At 43.6% G+C, this 21,513-nt stretch overlaps 1 protein-coding gene across 3 annotated transcripts in view; it reads right to left on the minus strand.

Annotated features, from left to right (window-relative positions):
- The window catches only part of LOC110522834 (erbin), a 111,525-nt gene that overhangs the window by 54,992 nt on the left and 35,020 nt on the right, over positions 1-21,513 (minus strand). For all 3 annotated transcript variants that reach the window (XM_036977111.1, XM_036977109.1, XM_036977110.1), the window contains one exon: positions 1,208-1,405. In XM_036977111.1, the coding sequence (XP_036833006.1) occupies positions 1,208-1,405 (198 nt within the window). The remainder of the gene's footprint in view (positions 1-1,207; positions 1,406-21,513) is intronic.

Raw genomic sequence — 21,513 nt, forward strand, 5'->3', positions numbered from 1 at the left:
GTCAAACAAATAATGCTTTATTACCAACGCGGTACTGTAAACACATTGTTTGTGGCCAGTGTTTGCAGACTTTTTTGTACAGCTTTGACAGTACTACTGTATCTTTTTTGACATGCAAAGACCCAAACGGCGTTCCATATGTATATGTATGTCGTGAAGCTATTAGCATCGACACTAATACTGTCTAACTTCGGTCTGAAAAATAGCGCACTTGGTAGTGTGTATCGGTGCTCAACCAGTCGGTGAAAGCCAACATCACCCACGACAGAGAACGGTTGACTGTCAAGGGCAATGAATTCCATTATCTTGGCTTTAATGGATTTCGCCTTTGAGTTGTCTCGCTGAAAGAAATGTTCTTACTCTTTCAAATGACTGCTTGACTTGTTGACTGTTCGATCCACACAGCAGACATTGTGGGCTAGGTTAGGAATGCTGTGTTGCACGAGTAGTGCAACATTTTATGTGGCGTCATTACGTCATGTACCTACGTTATATAGGTATGCACGGTAGCTTTGACATCGGTTTTTAACATCGACGTTAAACTAGACATTGGAATCGGCCGATATTAGCTAAAAAAAAATGCCAACATCGGTATCAGCCGATTCCAATATGTTCACCGATATACCGTGCATCCCTAGTAAACACTACAGTCATCCCTTGGTAATGCACTCAATGTTGTTGCTGTGAGCAGCAGGAGGATAAGGCCCAAATGAAATCAGAAGCTGCAACTTGATCAAGACCGAAAGCCTCATCCTTATGGACTGATTTCATTATGTCACTCTACTGAGATACAATGTTTGCCAGGGAGAGCGGTTACTGCAATTTTGACAGGTTCATGTTTATATACCATTATATAGCTACATAACACAGTCATAAACAATGTCAGGGATTTGTATGGGTAATTCATTATGAACCTATTTTATTTTTATTACCTTTATTTAACTACTAGGCAAGTCAGTTAAGAACAAATTCTTATTTTCAATGACGGCCTAGGAACAGTGGGTTAACTGCCTGTTCAGGGGCAGAACGACAGATTTGTACCTTGTCAGCTCGGGGGTTTTAACTTGCAACCTTCCGGTTACTAGTCCAACGCTCTAACCATTAGGCTACCCTGCCGCCCCAGGCTAACCACTAGGCTACCATTATGAACGTGTAGGTCTGTGTGTCCATCTGTGTGTGTGTGTGTGTGCATGTCTCTGCTTCTTACTTTGGGCAGCTCCTCAATCTGGTTGGCGTCCAGATAGAGCTCCTCCAAGGTCTTCTCGAAGCTGAAGATCTCCTTAGGCACTGCCTCCAGGCTGCAGTGGGAGTAGTCTAGTGACGTCACCGTCTCTTCCTCCCCCCGCAGGCAGCGGCATGGCACCAGCCGCACAAACAGGTTCCGCTTGCTCGACATCCTCAGGCACTGCAGAGCGAGAGAGGGGGAGGAGAGGAGAGTCAGTGTCAAGACAGGCCAGTAAACTACTGCTGCTTCCTGGGGCTAAAGCTACTACAGGTATCCTCCTAAGTGCGAGAGATAAGTGTCAAAGTTAAGTAATCAAATAGGAAGGGGAGTCAGACTGGGTGTTTTCTAAAAGGGAGGGAGATGTGGTCAGCAGCACAACATCAGGTTGGTTTGTGGGTAGGTCGTTGGTTAGAGAGAGTAGATAGGTCAACTTTATTTAAAAAAAAATATATATATTAAAGTTTGTTGTATGGTTCTGCTCACTTCAATAACAGTCCAAGAGGTTTTACCACCAGTTACAAAGACGATCTAAGGCAGTATACGTTATGATAGCTTGTTTACCACAGCCCTCTTGAATTGCTGGCATAAATTACATTGTTAGCAGTTACATAATCATTTGTTCTCAGTGTCCATATTGACACGTAAGCAGGATCTGCAATGCATGCTCATCCAGGTTACAACTGTGTTGCATTGGCAGTGCCAGAACAAAGGGCCAGCTTTCATCAACACAATGCCCTCAGAGCATTGATTAGTGTGGAAACTCATTACAGATAAATGGGCCTCTTTAAAATCTCTTTAGATTTTACATGTGGGTCCAAAGCATCACTGGATAATGAAAGCAAGCTCTACAACAGTATCACATTACTTCCTATACAGCTACAGAACCACAGCACAGCACAGCACAGTAGGGCAGTGGCACTCATCGGCCCAGAGACAAGAGTCCTATTTGGACAAACAAAGCATACCTCGTGGATTTGCCTCCCGACTACCCATTATTTTAACTGAGGTGCAGTGACAATGTATCTCCACTCAGTGGAGGACATTAAGATATACCTATCTAAGACAAAAACCTATGAAAAAGTCAGAGGTGTAAAAGCTGTCTGACAAAGCATTGATAAACAACAAACATGTGTTCAGTGTTTCTCAAGCTTTTTTAATAGCAGGGAGTGGAGCGCTAGTGTCCTTCCTCTATGAAAGTCTGCTTCGGCCTATTGGCCTATCAAAACTAACACTTGAGAACGCACTAAATTGGTGTCAGCTAACCATCTGAGAGACCGCTCAGCATCTTCTCAGGGACCAGTGCTGGTCCGAGGACCTGAGGTTGAGAAACATCTAGAAGGTGAAAGTCGACAGAGCATCAGCTCTTTGAGGCCAGAATATTAAATCTAAATCTCAGCTATTCCTTCCTCCACTAATGGCTGTATTACTGCAATCTCTGCTATTGTGAGAGCCTCTTGTTATAAAAAGGAGAGAGCAGTTCCCCTTGGAACGCATCCAATGAAACACCACTTTTAAGCAGGCATAGCAAGCAGCCCATTCAGCAGCTCAATAACGCAGATGGCTATAGGCCTAATTGTGTTGTAGCAAAGGATGAACACCAACAGCATTGTGATGCGAGTCATCCTCCAGAGAATCCAGTTCCTTGACTATTGTCTTTTGTCATGGAACAACAAAGTCAGCCCAGGTATGAAAGGGCTGATATTGTGTATTGTACTAGGGATACTCGATTGCTCAACTGTGACGACCCTCCCACTCTGTCTGCCGTATTCTGTCTTTGTTTTTGTTTCCTTATTAGGATGCCGGTGGGCGGAGTTGAGAGGGTCGTCAGCTACATGGGAAACACCTGGGCCCAGGTGTTTCCCAGGATAAATACACCACTTCCCCATTCATGGAGGAGACTCTCTCCATGCAGACACCTTTGTAGATTGTGTTGTGGTTCTTGTTGGCCGTTTGTTTGCTTTGGCACCTTTCAACACCCTGCATTATCACATTCATGCATGCAAAACACTCACTTACACTACTGATTACTGATTACACACACCATTGTATATTTTCCTTAGTTGCTTTAGTTAATAAATATATATTTTGTTACTCCTTATCTCCACGTTGTCTCCCTTTGTTACGGGCTTTGAGCCGGTTCGTGACACAACCTTGAGGGACAGAAAACAAGAGGAAACGAATGTGAGGATTGGAAATAATGTTTTTTTTTTTTTCAAGGCACGCTCTTCACTTGCTTATTTTAAAGGAGCCACATGATTCACAGTAGATATTATGGGTCTGATAAGTCTTTGGACAGAGTTGGCTATGGCTGGGGGCTTTATGGCTGTACAGTATTGCACTATGGAATGTGCTCTGGTTAATGGAGGCCTTGTTCACTGCAGTGTTTAGAGAATATGACTTTCTCCTCCTCCCCCTCATCTTCAGCTGTGAACCACATCGTAGCGCAGACTGTCTGATTCCCAGAGTCTGCGTGTGTGTGTGGCGATGTAGGGCTAGTGCATGGCCATCTCTAAGCTGTAGAGACATGGGTCTGTCAGCTCCCCGCCATGATCTCCTGGGTTAGAAACTGTATAAGGCTTCCACTGCCACCGCTCCTCACTGGATTATCTACAATCACACTAATGGCCACATAATTCAGGGAGAAAAGTGAGCAGAAAAGAGAGAGAAATAAAATGAAAAGTGAGAGAGAAATAAAAAAAGGAGAGAAGGGTGGAGAATCGTAGCCAGTGAGTGACTGACTGACCGAGTGCAAGTAGGATGCCAGTATGCAAGTTTAAGATAGAAAATAATAGAGTAGCCTATAATAAGATGGAACAAGAAGGCCTAAGTGAGTGAAAGTAGACCTGTCTCAAGAGGGCCTCTTCTTATCCGTCATAACACACACACGCACACTTGGCTGGGCCACTGATGTCTGTCAACACGGAGGGCTAAACAGAGTGAAGTTAGTGGCTTGGAGTAAAGAGGTCGCAGCCTTACATAACACTCAGATAACAAATATTTCCGGGGTTTCCGAGGAACCCATGTACCAGTCGGTACTGCCCAGAGACTCATCACCATACTTCCTTCTACCCGCTCTCACAACTCACTCTCGCTTCTCTCCCTCTCTCTGACCTACTGTTACTGAAAACTACCCGTATCATCATTTACCAAGAGGTTTTTCCAGATAAACTGGCCTGTCAGGACCCAGACTGAGGATTATTTACTATTAACCTTTCAGCCATTAACAGCTGTAGTGTGCACACACACGCGCACTCACCTGAGTAATCAGGTATATAAGAGGGGAAGTGTGTGTGTGTGTCAGTGATGGGAGGAAATAATCTATAAATGTACACGTAATTTGACGATATACAGTGGCTTGCGGAAGTATTCACCCACTTGGTATTTTTCCTATTTTGTTGCCTTACAGCCTGGAATTAAAATATATATATTTTTTTGGGGGGGGGGATTTGTATCATTTGATTTACACAACATGCATACCACTTTGAAGATGCAAAATATGTGTCATTGTAAAACAAACAGGAAATAAGAAAAATATAACTTTGTAGAGCCACGTTTTGCAGCAATTACAGCTGCAAGTCTCTTGGCACATCTAGCTACTGGGATTTTTGACCATTCTTCAAGGCAAAACTGCTCCAGCTCCTTCACATTGGATGGGTTACGCTGGTGTACAGCAGTCTTTAAGTCATACCACAGATTCTCAATTGGATTGAGGTCTGGGATTTAACTAGGCCATTCCAAGACATTTAAATGCTTCCCCTTAAACCACTCAAGTGTTGCTTTAGCAGTATGCTTAGGGTCATTGTCCTGCTGGAAGGTGAACATCCGTCCCAGTCTCAAATCTCTGGAAGACTGAAACAGGTTTCCATCAATAATTTCCCTGTATTTATTGCCATCCATCATTCCTTCAATTCTGACCAATGTCCCAGTCCTTGCCGATTAAAATAATCCCCGTGGCATGATTCTGCCACCACCATGCTTCACTGTGTGGATGGTGTTCTCGGGGTGATGAGAGGTGTTGGGTATGCGCCAGACATTGTGTTTTCCTTGATGGCCAAGAAGCTCAATTTTGGTCTCATCTGACCAGAGTACTTTCTTCCATATGTTTGGGGAGTCTCCCACATGCTTTTTGGCGAACACCAAACGTGTTTGCTTATTATTTTATTCATACAATGGCATTTTTCTGGCCACTCTTCCGTAAAGCCCAGCTCTGTGCAGTGTATGGCTTAAAGTGGTCCTATGGACAGATACTCCAATCTCTGCTTTGGAGCTTTGCAGATCCTTCAGGGTTATATTTGGTCTCTTTGTTGCCTCTCTGATTAATGCCCTCCTTGCCTGGGCCGTGAGTTTTGGTGGGCAGCCCTCTCAGGCAGGTTTGTTGTGGTGCCATATTCTTTAAATTTTTTAACAATGGATTTAATGGTGCTCTGTGGGATGTTCAAAGTTTCTGATACTTTTTTATAACCCAACCCTGATCTGTACTTCTCCACAACTTTATCCATGACCTGTTTGGAGAGCTCCTTGGTCTTCATGGTGCCGCTTGCTTGGTGGTGCCTCTTGCTTAGTGGTGTTGCAGACCCTGGGGCTGACTCAGTTACACCAGCTCTGTCAGGAGGAATGGGCCAAACTTCACCCAACGTATTGTGGGAAGCTTGTGGAAGGCTACCTTAAACGTTTGGCCCAAGTTAAACAATTTAAAGGCTTCCAAATACTAATTGAGTGTATGTAAACTTCTGATCCACTGTGAATGTGATGAAATAAATAAAAGCTGAAATAAATCATTCTCTCTACTATTATTCTGACATTTCACATTGTTAAAATAAAAGTGGTGATCCTAACTGACCTAAAACAGGGAATATTTACTTGGATTAAATGTCAGGAATTGTGAAAAACTGAGTTTAAATGTATTTGGCTAAGGTGTATGTAAACTTCTGACTTTCGCCTCTGGTGAGCCATCTGGGACACCGAACCCCATGTTAGGGTCCTGTTGACTCAGGATTGCTAGCCTGCGATGGAGGCTCTTCACAGTAAAGAGGGCACAGTGTGGACAGGAGCCAGGGGAGGCTAAGGCTCCCTTGGGATATTGCAGCCCATGGCAAGCGGAGCACACCGAGTGGGTGTCTTTGGCCGATATCTTGTTTCCACAGGCGCTGATTCGTGCCGGGACCTTCTCCTCATTTGGAATGGGGGATGTTTCTGTTGCAACTGCTTGGATACTATGCTTTTAGCTGTCAGAAAATAACTAGCGTGGTAGGCTAGTATGATAGCTAGCGATTAGTGGGTTATCCCTGACTGTGGCACTCAGTGTGATGGCCGGATATCGTTTCCGAAACAACAGAGAGTTGTGTAGCTAGTAAAAAACTTTTCTTGTTGAAGTAAAACCACCTAGCCTTGTGGCTAGCTTGCTAATAACTAGTCACTGTTTGGGTAAAGCTAACTTGGTCGTGAACGAGATAGCCATGTCACAGCTGTACTCGTTCCTCCCTCTAATAATTTTCCACCGCACAGTCAGCTCATATCTGTGGACAGTTTAGCTAGTTTTAGAAAATGCAATCGTGTCGAGGTAAGCTTTCTGATGAAAAGTGAGAAGAGGTGTTTGAATGACTCTGTGCTCGACACCCTTCCCCGACGCACACGTCTCAACTAATCAAGGCCGGTGTAGTGTAATAAAGGCTCCTGATGAATAGGCTGGGGGCGTACACCATAAGTGAAATACCGGAACGAATACTTGAGAACTGAAGAGAATTCTCTTGGAAAGTAGTACGGTCGGCATTTGTTTGTGAGGTATTCTAGGTCAGGTGAACTAAAGGACTTGAGTTCCTGTATGTTATTACAATCACACCATGAGTAGTTAAATAATAAAAAAACATACAGCCTCGCTCTTCTTCCCGGAGAGATATTTATTCCTGTCCGTGCGATGAACTGAGAATCCAACTGGCTGTACGGACTCAGACAGTATATCCAGAGAGAGCCATGTTTCTGTGAAACAGAGTATGTTACAATCCTTGATGTCTCTCTGGAAGGAAATACTCGCCCTGAGCTCGTCAACTTTAGTATCCAGAGACTGAACATTAGCGAGTAATATACTTGAAAGCGGTGGGTGGTGTGCGCGACTCCTGAGTCAGACTAGAAGTCCACTGCGAATACCTCTTCTCTGCCGCCGATGTTTTGGATCAGCCTCTGGAATCAGTTCAATTGTCCTGGGGGGTATGAACAAAGGATCCAATTCAGGAAAGTTGTATTCCTGGTGAGTTACCACCGCTCTGATATCCAAAAGTTCTTTCCGGCTGTATGTAATAACAAAAAAAAAATTCTGGGCTAATAATGTAAAACAATGTAATATTGCCTAGGAACTAGAAGCACGGCTGCCCTATCTGTTGGCACCATCTTGTATACCTCATAATAAGCTGTAGACCATGATCTACTATTTACCTATTTAGTTTTCATCTATATTTTTCGTAGAGAAACAAGAAAATGCTCATACAAAGGAGGCGCTCCTAGTTGCCGGTGATTTTAATGCAGGGAAACTGAAATCTGTCTTAACTCATTTCTACCAGCATGTCACCAGTGCAACTAGAGGCGAAAAAAAACCTTTAGACCGCCTTTACTCCACACACAAAGCTCACCCTCCATTTGGCAAATCTATCCTCCCGATTCCTGTTTACAAGCAGAAACTAAAACAGGAAGTACCAGTGCCGTGCTCAATACAGAAGTGGTCCGATGAAGCTGATGCTAAGCTGCAGGACAGTTTTTTTATAGCACAGACTGGAATATGTTCCGGGATTCTTCCGATGGCATTGTGAAGTCAGCAGCTTCATTAATAAGTGCATCGATGGCGTTGTCCCCACAGTGATTGTACGTACATATCCTAACCAAAAGCCATGGATTACAGGCAACATCCACGCTAAGCACGACAACACCTCTTCCCCCCCAGAAGGCTGAAAACATTTGGCATGGGCCCACAGATCCTCAAAAAGTTATACAGCTGCACCATTGAAAGCATCTTGACTGGCTGCATCACCACTTGTTATAGCAACTGCTTGGCATCCAGCCGCAAGGCACTACAAAGGGTAGTGCGTACGGCCCAGTACATCACTGGAGCCGAACTCCTTGCCATCCAGGACCTCTATACCAGGCGGTATCAGAGGAGGGCCCTAAAAATTGTCAAAGACTCCAGCCACGGCATGCGATACCGATGCACTAAGTCTGGAACCAGCAGGACCTTGTACAGCATCTACCCCTAAGCCATAAAACTGCTAAATAGTTCAATCGTTAACAAAATAGCTACCTGGACTATCTGCATTGACCCTTTTACTCATCCCATATGTTGCTGCTACTGTTTATTATCTGTCACTTTATTCCTAGTTATATGTACATATCTACCTCAATTACCTCGTACCCCTGCACATTGACTCAGTAGCAAAGTTAATGCAACTCACTGTATATTTATTATTACATGTTTTACTTTTCTATATTCTTTCCCTCTGCATTGTTGGGAAGGGCCCCTAAGTAAACATGTCACTGTTAGTCCAGATCTGCTGTTTACGAAGTATGTGACAAATGCAATTTGATTTGATCTAGTGCTCCGTCTGTCCCCTCTCCCCAGACCCTTACAACCTAATCCAAAGGGGAGCTAGAGACTGGGTGTCCCTGGCTGTTCCCCAAATGGCACCATATTCCTTTTATAGTGCACTACTTTTGACCAGGAAATAGGGTGCTATTTGAGAGTCATCTCCAGTAGTATGTGTGTGTGTGTGTGTGTGTGTGTGTGTGTGGAGCGGAAATGTGAGGTCTTATGTGACAGTATAGTATTATTTATAGCAGGCAGTAGTACTCATCTGATTAATATGCTGGAATGTGATTAGCCTATAAATCTTACAGTCTTATGAAAGGAGCTTTTTTATCCTGATACTGTAGGCTGCTGCAGTAATGCTGCCTGCCTGCTGGGTCAATGTTCGAAACTCGGCACCCAGAGAATTAGGCCCAAAGAAAAGGGAGAGAAAAAGGAACAAAGGGAGGAAAAAAAGGGAGTAGAAAAAAGCTGCAGAAGGAGGAGGGCTGCTGGATAATAATGGAGTCATCTCCATCTGGCACAGAAGAAGAGAGGAGAGAAAAGGCTACTTCTTCCGTGTGAAGGAACAGCAGTGTGCCATTGGCTAGAAGGCCTGGCTGCCCTGTGGATTAATGGATTGACTGCAGACAATGCAGTCTTCTTGACACTTGTTCATAGACACTATAGTACATTTTCATTGAAACGTCTGTCATGCCAAACAATTCTTTAGAAGATGGCTAAAGTAGAAACAGACTAGCAGCTATAGTAAAGCAAAGCTGAATGAAATCAAAATGAGGCTAATGTTAGGTGACATTAGATCTGGCCTACTTGTTCAGGTTGTGATCTCGTCATCTAGACAAAGGGTTTTTGATTAACTTGAGGAGTGAGAAGGGGTGAGAAGGTTGAGGTGGCTCTTGTGTGAAGAGCTATGGAAAACAAGTGTGTGTTTTCAGGTGTGTTACCTCTATGCTACTAATGATGGAGGTGTGTGTTTTTCACTGTACCCTGATGTGTGTTACCTTTGCACCGGAATTCACCGACAGTGGGCACAGCGGGAGAGGTGCAGTCAGCTCCTAAATAATTCAAGGGAGGATCCTCGGTTGGAGGCCCACACACCAATGTACACACATGGATATAACCTAAGCTAGTTTGAGCTGTGGGGGTACAAGCCGGATTGAAAGGCTTCAGGTTAATATTGCATTATGATGGCTGAGGCAAGTTCCCTCCATTGCAACGTACAGGGCTTTGAGCACTGGAATCAAATCCGTATTGGTGGGCATCCGCAGCCTAGAAAAAGACTGACAGGCTGTTAGTCAACAAGCAGGATTCATGCAGTGTTGACATTGAATAATTTTTTTGGACAGTGTATACCATATGTATCCTGTACATATGAATAATAACACTTGGTATGGATACCACCACAAACACACACAGTACACATGCACCTCCAGCTCTTCTTTAGCTTACCACTCTGGCTAAGAACACAACCTCACTCAAGTCTCCACGGAGGCACTTGAAGACGTGGGAATCCACTAGAAAGGTTCCAGAGTAGAGAAAATGGAAATTAATTTAAATGGAAACGTGGAAAGATGACACTGTTGTAAGTATTTGTGGCAGGGCATGGGCCTAGCGGAACCGGCTCTTCCAGTTTCCAGCCCCTTCAGGTTTTGGTTCTCACCAGTGTCCTCGATTCTCTGCGGTCTTACGTGACCGGGGGAAAACCAATCCATGATTGTTTTCCTTTGAATTGTTGGTAAAATGAGGCTAAGTAATCTGATCTGGTTGACAAACACAAAGTGCATTCGCTTTACAAATTCTTCCTCTACCTCTACCTTCCACATACACTAACCTGCCCACACCAGGCTGGATAGGATACAAGAATATCATTTTATTTTTTTCACAACTTGCTAAGAAAAGACAAACTAGCTGTTTGCAGACAGTAAGATAGAGGTCTTCACTAGAGGTCGACCGATTATGATTTTTCAACGCCGATACAGATACCGAGGACCAAAAATCCGATACCGAATAATTGGCTGATTTTTTAACATGTATTTGTAATAATGACAATGACAACAATACTGAATGAACACTTATTTTAACTTAATATAATACATCAATAAAATCAATTTAGCCTCAAGTAAATATTGAAACATGTTCAATTTGGTTTAAATAATGCAAAAACAAAGTGTTGGAGAAGAAAGTAAAAGTGCAATATGTGCTATGTAAGAAAGATAACGTTTCAGTTCCTTGCTCAGAACATGAGAACATATGAAAGCTGGTGGTTCCTTTTAACATGAGTCTTCCATATTCCCAGGTAAGAAGTTTTAGGTTGTAGTTATTATAGGAATTATAGGACTATTTCCCTCTATACCATTTGTATTTCATTAACCTTTGACTATTGGATGTTCTTATAGGCACTTTAGTATTGCCAGTGTAACAGTATAGCTTTCGTCCCTCTCCTTGCTCCTCCCTGGGCTCGAACCAGGAACACAACGACAACAGCCACCCTCGAAGCAGCGTTACCCATGCAGAGCAAGGGAAACAACCACTGCAAGGCTCAGAGCGAGTGATGTTTGAAACACTATTAGCGCGCGCTAACTAGATAGCCATTTCACTTCGGTTACACCAGCCTCATCTCGGGAGTTGAGAGGCTTGAAGTCATAAACAGCGCAATGCTTGACGCAAAAACGAAGAGCTGCTGGCAAAACGCACGAAAGTGCTGTTTGAATGAATGTTTACGTGCCTGCTTCTGCCTACCACCGCTCAGTCAGATACTTAGATACTTGTATGCTCAGTCAGATTATATGCAACGCAGGACACGCTAGATAATATCTAGTACTATCATCAACCATGTGTAGTTAACTAGTGATTATGATTGATTGTTTTTTATAAGATACGTTTAATGCTAGCTAGCAACTTACCATGGCTTACTGCATTCACGTAACAGGAGTGGAGCGCAACGAGAGAGAGGCAGGTCGTTATTGCATTGGACAAGTTAACTGTAAGGTTGCAAGATTGAATCCCCCGAGCTGGCAAGGTGAAAATATGTCGTTCTGCCCCTGAACGAGGCAGTTAACCCATCGTTCCTAGGCCATCATTGATAATAAGAATGTGTTCTTAACACACTTACCTTGTTAATTAATGGTATAAAAAAAGAAGAAAAAAAAAATTTGTAAAAAAAAATTGGCATATCGGCGCCCAAAAATACTGATTTCTGATACTTGAAATCGGCCCAGACCCGGGCAAGTCAGTTAAAATTACACATACTCGAGATCCATGACTGTCATATCAGATCCAACCCAGACCAGTGACAATATTTAGTATTCTGGAGCTTGTTGTCTAATCAGATTATATAAAAATAATGGTACATATTCAAAGACAGTTATCATTTATGGGTATTCACATTACAAATTAGTACTATTTTAGACACAAAACATATTTTTCATTACCGTAGAGTTTCTTTAAGTTCCTGTACAAAGTAGTGTTTTTTATAAATCTTTTTCGACCCATAATGTATTACTAAGAACAGAGAAGATCAAAGATGGCTACAAGGTAAGCTAGTATTTTCTCTTTTATTATGTTTAAATGTGATAATTTTCCTCGTACACCACATTTACCCATTTTAGATTATCATTACTATAACTGTGTAATACTTGATGTTTGAGCAAAGACAGATTAAACTATTTATAGAATATTACATTAGAAAGAGCACCAATTTATTGTGTATTTTTTGTTTGCCGAGTAATAATGGTTCATGCCATTGTTATCGAAATTTGCTAAGAGTTTGTCATTACTGTAATGACCAATTCTCATTACCATGCCATCTGTTATGGTAATTAGAAGTTCAGCTACAGTAATGATAAAAACTGTTTGATGCACGTACAATGTAATTGTATATGCGCAACAGATACACAGCTAACCAAACAGTGTTAGGTGCAGGCACACTTGAATTAAAGGGTAACTATCGTTTTTTATGGTCTCCTACATGGTTTAAGCATTGTTAGCATGTCCAATTTAGCTAGAAAAGTGTGATTGAGAGCGAAAAACTGGAGAGAAAAAACATCTAAAGAACAACCTTCCTTCCATGACCACTGCTAAAAACAATTATAGGGGAAACACTGAGTCAACATGTAGAATTTAAAGGCACATTACACTTAAAAATGTAAAGTTTGTCGGATGTTTTCAGAATTCAAAAGTGGTCTTCTGTCAACAAATGTCCCCATCCTAGACCATCTGTTTTGTAGATCCAACTCAGGTGTATGCAAACAATCCAATGAATGGAAAAGATGAGCACCAAATCATTTCCAGATTTGTGGCGCTCATCTTTTCCACTAAAGACTTAACTTCTTGGTGTTATATTAGATAGTAAACTGTCTAGGTCAAAGGATATTGAGTCTATTGTTGTAAAGATGGGGAGAAGCTCTGATTTTATAACATAACATGCAACCAAACAAGTCCTGCAAGCTCTGGTTTTGTTGCATCTTGACTATTGGCCAGTTGTATGGTCAGGTGCAGCAGAAAAGGAACTAGAAAAGCTGCAGCTGGACCAGAACAGAGTAGGATGTCTGGCCCTGAAATGTACACAGAAGGCCAATGTCAATAATATTGACTCTCCTGTTTCAGAGAGACTCTCCTGGTTCAGATTGGAGGAGAGATTGACTGAATCACTGCTGGTCTTTGTAAAAAGTATTGAAAGTACAGAGTTGCCAGTTAACACACAGCTCAAAACCTATACATACCCTACAAGACACGCAATCAGGGTATGACTAGGTAATATTGAATTAATTTGAATTCATGTTTTTGCACGATATTTCAAATGCCTGTATTGCAAGAATCAAGGTTTTGTTATTTTTCGTTTTTATGAGCGCTTATGTCCGCTTGTTCTCATGTTGTATTTGTGGTCTCGTCTCCTTCGCTTCTCTGTGGGCACCTTCCCATTTACAGCAGCAATCTGTATATAATGAGGAGATGCACGTCTCCAACCTAACAATGGGAGTTAGGGCGGGAAGGCAGGTGACAAGCTTAGGTCTAAAATAAGCCCATAGAAACACATTGGTATTATTTTGGATAGATTTTAACAAGAGTGAAACCTCTCGCTTCCTCTATGGTTTACACATACACCAAGCCCCTCCCCATGCCTCTCTTACGCCAACAACGTTGAGAGATCACATCTTCCTTTCTGACAAGTGATTTCAACTCACTATTAGCATGTGAGGTTTGGTCGAACAAAATCGGTCATAATGACACCAAAACACATCGAGACATTATTTCACTGTAATAGAGGAGAAGTTAACCTTTCTGACAATACCCTTATTATGTCTCAACTACTCAAATTATGTGCAGAGCAGACATCACTAAAACAGGAGTATCAATGAACATTGATTCTGGAAAATGTATGTTCATTGGGGTACCACGTTCCGCCAGCAGCATTTAAGCCAAAGACTGTTACGCTTCGAACAAAATAGTATGCAGCATCATCTTGATCTGTAGTCCAACATTCACTTTCTGCTGCCATTTCTGTCAAGCTGTCTACGCACACAATTTGAAGCATACATTTGATAAATCTAACGTACGCACCACACCGAACGCACTGCAACTGCCTCTGCAATGCAATGCTGCAAGGCAAACGCAGTGTTTCATTGGAAATTAATGTAATTCTGGTGTACCAAAATGCAATGACGCTGTCGATGTGATCGAAGTGTTATACTAGCTGTCTAGTCTGTGTTTTGTAAATGTGCAATAAGCAAGAACCTGATGATCACTGACAGAGCTCCAGAGTTCCTATGTGGAGATGGGAGAACCTTCCAGGAGGACAACCATCAATCAGGCCTTTATGGTAGAGTGGTCGGACGGAAGCCACTCCTCAGTAAAAGGCACATGACAACCCGCTTAGAGTTTGCCAAAAGGCACCTAAAAGACTCTAACCATGAGAAACAAGATTCTCTGCTCTCATGAAACCAAGATTGAACTCTCTGGAAGGAATGCCAAGCGTCACGTCTGGAGGAAACCTGGCTCCATCCCTACGGTGAAGCATGGTGGCAGCATCATGCTGTGGGGATGTTTTTCAGCAGCAGATGAACAGAGCACAGTACAGAGAGATCCTTGATGAAAACCTGCTCCGGAGCGCTCAGAACCTGACTGGGGCAAAGGTTCACCTTTGTAAAGGACAATGACCCTAAGCACACAGCCAAGACAAAGCAGGAGTGGCGTAGGGACAAGTCTCTGAATGTGCTTGACTGGCCCAGCCAGAGCCCGAACTTGAAACCTGAAAATATCTGTGCAGCAACGCTCACCATTCAACCTGTCAAAGCTTGAGAGGATCTGCAGAGAAGAATGGGAGAAACTCCCCAAATACAGGTGTGCCAAGCTTGTAGCGTCATACCCACGAAGACTCAAGGCTGTAATCGTTGCCAAAGGTGCATCAACAAAGCACTGAGTAAATGATCTGAATACTTATGTAAATGTGATCCATTTATACCAACAGCGTATTGACCAAACAATTGACTAGTAGACTAATTGGGGTCAGCCCTACTTTCAATGTTCTAGCTATCAATTTTTCCATTAGCAATCACCCCTATTGGCAAACATTTAATTTCTCTAGTAGGGCCCTATAGGTTATTTATCGTGATGAACAAAATCAGCAAAATTTTCATGATAAGTGGTCGGTGTCAATAATTTTCGGTTTATCGTCCCAACTCTACAGTAGCACAATGTTTGTCTCAAGGTAAGCTAACCACCAGAGCACTGGCCAGTCACACTAAATTATCTCCAAAGGCCAAAGCCACAGACAGAAAGATGAGATGAGAAGAGGGAGCACATCAAATCACACTGAATCTCATCCACAGATCTAAATGCCAATGGGGTGTCTATTGCACAGATAGCCTACTCCCTCTGCTTAACACACACTGAGTGCTTCATCTGTTAAAGCAATGCAATAAGAAATGCAGCTTTTGAAAGAGCATTAGCATACGTTTAAAAAAAATCATGCACTTGACAAACAAGAAAATTCAAAATCATGAGGCGGCCACAAATGTTCTATCTTTCTTTTTCTGAGAGTGCAAATGTTTATCCTAGTTGGCAGACAAACATACAGATTATTCATCATGACGACTGCACAACATCTAGCCTAAAGGTTGAGCAGAGCCACCTTCGTGTGTGACACTGTGACCACTTCCTATCTGAGATTGCCAGACAGTGACGAGAGTGTGAGTTCCGCAGGGCAACAATAAGCATGCAGCAGGGGTCCTCAACTATAGATTTCACTTTGGTTCTCAATATGTTCCCATAATACCAGTAACATAAATGTCAGATTTCAAAGAAAACAGATACTAGGGATGGGTACGCAGTACTAGGGATGGGTACGCAGAAAACATTCTGAGTTTGAGTACTCGTATTATTTTGAGTACTCGTAGGTTAGCGTGAAAGGGGTCTGAAGGCAAACATGTTTTGGGGGTGCTACTTTTGATTCAATTACTAGTTTTTATGATACACAACTGAAAACAAAACTTAACATTTTTCACTGTACTTGACATACTCCAAACAATAAAACACATCTTACAGTATGACATTTTGTCAGCGCTTATAAATTAAACCTGCTAACTAGTAGCGTTGCACAGTATACCAAAACTTTGGTACATTTTTGATACTAGAACCTTAAAACAGTTCGGTACTAGAATTTGATACTTCTGTCAAATGTGTCTCACGGATCAAGCCTGCTCCACTTACTGCTATCCTGCACTGTGAGTCTGGGCTGCACCCTGCCTGCTCCACTTACTACTATCCTGCACTGTGAGTCTGGGCTGCACCCTGCCTGCTCCACTTACTGCTATCCTGCACTGGGAGTCTGGGCTGCACCCTGCCTGCTCCACTTACTGCTATCCTGCACTGTGAGTCTGGGCTGCACCCTGCCTGCTCCACTTACTGCTATCCTGCACTGTGAGTCTGGGCTGCACCCTGCCTGCTCCACTTACTGCTATCCTGCACTGTGAGTCTGGGCTGCACCCTGCCTACTCCACTTACTGCTATCCTGCACTGTGAGTCTGGGCTGCACCCTGCCTGCTCCACTTACTGCTATCCTGCACTGGACCCTGCCTGCTCCACTTACTGCTATCCTGCACTGGGAGTCTGGGCTGCACCCTGCCTGCTCCACTTACTGCTATCCTGCACTGTGAGTCTGGGCTGCACCCTGCCTGCTCCACTTACTGCTATCCTGCACTGTGAGTCTGGGCTGCACCCTGCCTGCTCCACTTACTGCTATCCTGCACTGAGTCTGGGCTGCACCCTGCCTGCTCCACTTACTGCTATCCTGCACTGGGAGTCTGGGCTGCACCATGCCTGCTCCACTTACTGCTATCCTGCACTGGACCCTGCCTGCTCCACTTACTGCTATCCTGCACTGGGAGTCTGGGCTGCACCCTGCCTGCTCCACTTACTGCTATCCTGCACTGGGAGTCTGGGCTGCACCCTGCCTGCTTCACTTCCTGCTATCCTGCACTGGGAGTCTAGGCTGCACCCTGCCTGCTCCACTTACTGCAATCCTGCACTGGGAGTCTGGGCTGCACCCTGCCTGCTCCACTTACTGCTATCCTGCATTGGGAGTCTGGGCTGCGCCCTGCCTGCTCCACTTACTGCTATTCTGCACTGGGAGTCTGGGCTGCACCCTGCCTGCTCCACTTACTCACTGCTGTCCTGCACTGGGAGTCTGGGCTGCACCCTGCCTGCTCCACTTATTCACTGCTATCCTGCACTGGGAGTCTGGGCTGCACCCTGCCTGCTCCACTTACTCACTGCTATCCTGCACTGGGAGTCTGACATCATCTTACTCCCCACTCATGCTACACAGAAGTTAACACACTTGAATAATGTGATATGGCAAACAGGCTAGAAAACTTTACAATGCAAGAAGATACTGGTAGCTTCCAGATGTGTAGGCTAACTTTCCTTGCTAGCTGACAGCTAAAGCTAACATAAATTCACTACCCTGGTACTTTGTTTGTGATAATATTTAAACCACAATGCAAAATATGCCACCAAAACCTTCATTCATTCACCTATTCGGTCTCTCTCACATCACTCCCTGAATTAAGTCATTACCCATTAAAGCGACAGTGCACATTTTTATTAAAAAAAGCTACTTCTATGCAAATGTTGATGAGTACAATAAAATAAGTCCCAAATGGATGGGAAACATGCACACACTCCTATTGAATATGAATTCACCTGTATTGTGGTTAGGTCTAGGCTACATCAGTTTATCAATAGAGATTTACCATTTATTTAAATGATTACCATTATGTTGTTATGTAGTTAGATTGGTAAAAACAAAGTCAAATTCACTGTACAATTGTATAATTGATTCATTAATGCATACATGGTTGTCTCTGAATTTTTTTTGAAGTAAATATAATATAATAATAAAATATCATATAAAAATATTGAAGTCAAAAGATGCCCAACGATTGAAAAGAGCAGAAGCTGAGTTTATCTGTCTGGATCAAGTGCCGTTCTGTGACTTTGGCTAATATGCTCTTGTTTTGTTTGTTGTGGTATCGTTTTGGTATTGAGTATCGGGATGGAATAGAGTACTGTGATACTAAACGTGGTATCAAAGTCAAAATTCTGGTATCTGACAAGATGAACTATTTACATTTGTAAATTCTGAGTACTTGTATTAGATTATAGGTAAATCGAATATAAACCTTGTACCGAGTACTGAAGAACTCACGCCCATTCCTAGTGTGTACAGTCAAGTCCAACATTTAGGTCTAAGTGCAAACTCCATTTAAATGCATTGCAGTTCGATACAGCATTAAAATAAAACATGTTGACTTAACCTACTTGCTCCAAATATCTGCAATGTCATACACATACAATATCCATCATGACAATCTGAAGACATTGCATACTGTATGTTCTGAATTGGAAAAGGATCCAGGTTGGAATAAATGTATAAAGCCTTATTACGGCAAGTGAAAGGAGCATGAATGCATGAATGATTCCATCTGCTTCCTATTCTATACGCTGTGTGTAGAGACAACCTCTGCAGTCAGAGCAGCATATGCTCATTAACAGGGCTACACCAGCATTCAGCACAAGGTATTTGACCCCTTTGCTCCCGCAGTGCTGTGCTGCCATATCAATTGAGAGCTGCCTTATTTAGCTAGTCCCCCCCCCCCCACACACACTTTTCTCTCTCTCTCTCACCTTCTTCCCTCGGTCATTGAGACCCATGCCTGGGCAGAGAAAGAGAGCAGAACAGCGTGGTGCTGTGCTGTCCATAAATAGCAGCCGGTTTAAAAGCCCTCCTTCTGCCGGGAAGTCCTTAATTAAATATGCGATTTAGTTCGACGCCAAGCAGCGAGCAGGCGTATATTCAGAAACAACCGCCTATGGGCTCACCTCTCCCCTGCTGCACAAACAGAGATCTATAAACAATAACTTGCTTTCAACAGCAATGTCATCACAACAAAAGGGGCTTTCGGGAAACTAGTACTGTAGTCCATTTTGGGGGTAAATGATGAATCATTGCATCAGTTTGCGATCTGTGAACGAGAAACACTTTCACCAGCAGCCATAGAGGCAGACAGTATGTCAACATGAGACAGAATGGACAACCACAACACACTGGCAATGGCTTGAATGCCAAAAAAACATCCTGGCTATGGCTCATTTTGTATGAAAAATATATAGCCTATAGACAGTTACAGTATTTTATGTGCATACATCCAACACTGGCCTATGGATACCTGGAGTCCCATGCAGGTAGATTAGAGTCACGGAGCAAGCAGACACCAATGATCTTGAAGTGTACAAACAAGCAAGGGTCAAGAGAGGACCTAACTTCCCGACATCCTCCCATCTCAGATGTTACGGCTGGCCTGATCTCTGCTACACATGATATGACAGTCTCAGGCCTCGCATGGCTGGCTTGTTTTGAATTACAAAGACACAGGGAGGAGGGCAGACTGCAGTCAGTGCATGAGTGCACATAGTCTCTGGGATATGAGTGTGAGTGCTCAAGAGCACAGTGTGGAATACAACCAGGCAGTGACAACCTAATCATCTGGGTAGCAGTATGATGTGAATGAGTGACCAGCAGCGTGGGAGAGAGGCCCACCTTGCCTGGCGCTCATACTGATACCTGAGGGTGAGTGAGTGAGTGAGTGAGTGAGTGAGTGAGTGAGTGAGTGTAGCTCTGTGACTGAACAAGCAAGCTGGAGAGAATTGATTGGAAGGTATGCAAACCAGACAAAGGAGTAATTTCCCTACCAATCAAAACCTCCTAAAAACCCTGCACTGTAGCTCCACGTTTTTAGAGCTGAGGCTGAGGAGAGACTCTACTACCCCGGGATGGATCTAACTGTGAAAGCAGCTCAAAAAAAATCTTTCTCTCCGGGCAATGCTTCCTCTGTGATGTTTCCTTAGAAGTGACTGAAAGCAAGATGCAGTTCAGAAGTGTGTGTGTGTATATGTGTTTGGGAGTGAGAGAGAGGAGGAGCGAGAGACAAGGGGAGCGAGAGAGAGCGATGCAGTTCCCCCAGTCTCTGTAACCAGGTCAGACACATTCAGGTCAGGCTAACGTTTACAGGCACGTACACACACACGACTTCTCACAATCCTGCTGAGTATGAGACCAGAAAACAGCTTATATTTCCCCCAGTGCCTAGTTCGAAATCACAGGCTACTTTTATAACGGTTTATGAAGCAACGACAAAGTCGTCATTCTGACTGATCGTCAACAACATAAAGCACTACAGTCTCCAAAACAACCTTGCATCAGTTGGAGCAACACTATTAATATTTAATGACAAATTGAATGAACCGCTCAGTGTGTCACACCAGAATACGGTACCCAACAAACACACAACTCTCCTCCCACCCAAGAAAGCAAAGGTAACTGAACTAAATGACTATTGCCCCGTTGCACTCAATTCTGTCATCATGAAGTGCTTTGAGAAGCTTGTAAAGGATCACCCGAGACGCACTTCAATTTGCTTAACGCCCCAATAGATTCACAGACAATGGAATTGCCAATGCACTACACACTGCCCTATCTCACCTGGACAAGTGGAATACCTATGTAAGAATGCTGTTCATTGACTATAGCTCAGCCTTCAACACCATAGTACCCTCCAAGCTCATCATTAAGCTCGGGGCCCTGGGTCTGAACGCCGCCCTGTGCAACTGGATCCTGGACTTCATGACGGGCCATACAAGGGTGCGTGCTCAGCTCCCTCCTATACTCCCATGACTGCGTGGCCACACACCTCCAACTCAATCATCAAGTTTGCAGATGACACGACCACAGTAGGCCTGATTACCAACAATGACGAGACAGCCTACAGGAAGGAGGTGAGGGCCCTGGCGGAGGGGTGCCAGGAAAATAACCTCTCCCTTAACGTAAACAAAACAAAGGAACTGATCGTGGACTTCAGGAAAAAGCAGAGGGAGCACGCCCCTATCAACATTGACGGACGGCAGTGGAGAAGGTGGAAAATTCCTTGGCAAACACATCACTGATGATCTGAAATGGACCACCCACACAGACAGTCTGGTGAAGGTGGCGCAATTTGGCTTGGCCCCTAAGACACTCACAAACTTTTACAGATGCACAATCGAGAGCATCCTGTCGGGTTGTATCACCGCCTAGTACGGCAACTGCATCGCACGCAACCAAAGTGCTCTCAAGGGGGTGGTGCGGTCTGCACAACACATCACCGGGGGCACACTACCTGCCTCC

This window comes from Oncorhynchus mykiss, chromosome 5, assembly GCF_013265735.2.
Source record: "Oncorhynchus mykiss isolate Arlee chromosome 5, USDA_OmykA_1.1, whole genome shotgun sequence".
NCBI lineage: Eukaryota > Metazoa > Chordata > Actinopteri > Salmoniformes > Salmonidae > Oncorhynchus > Oncorhynchus mykiss.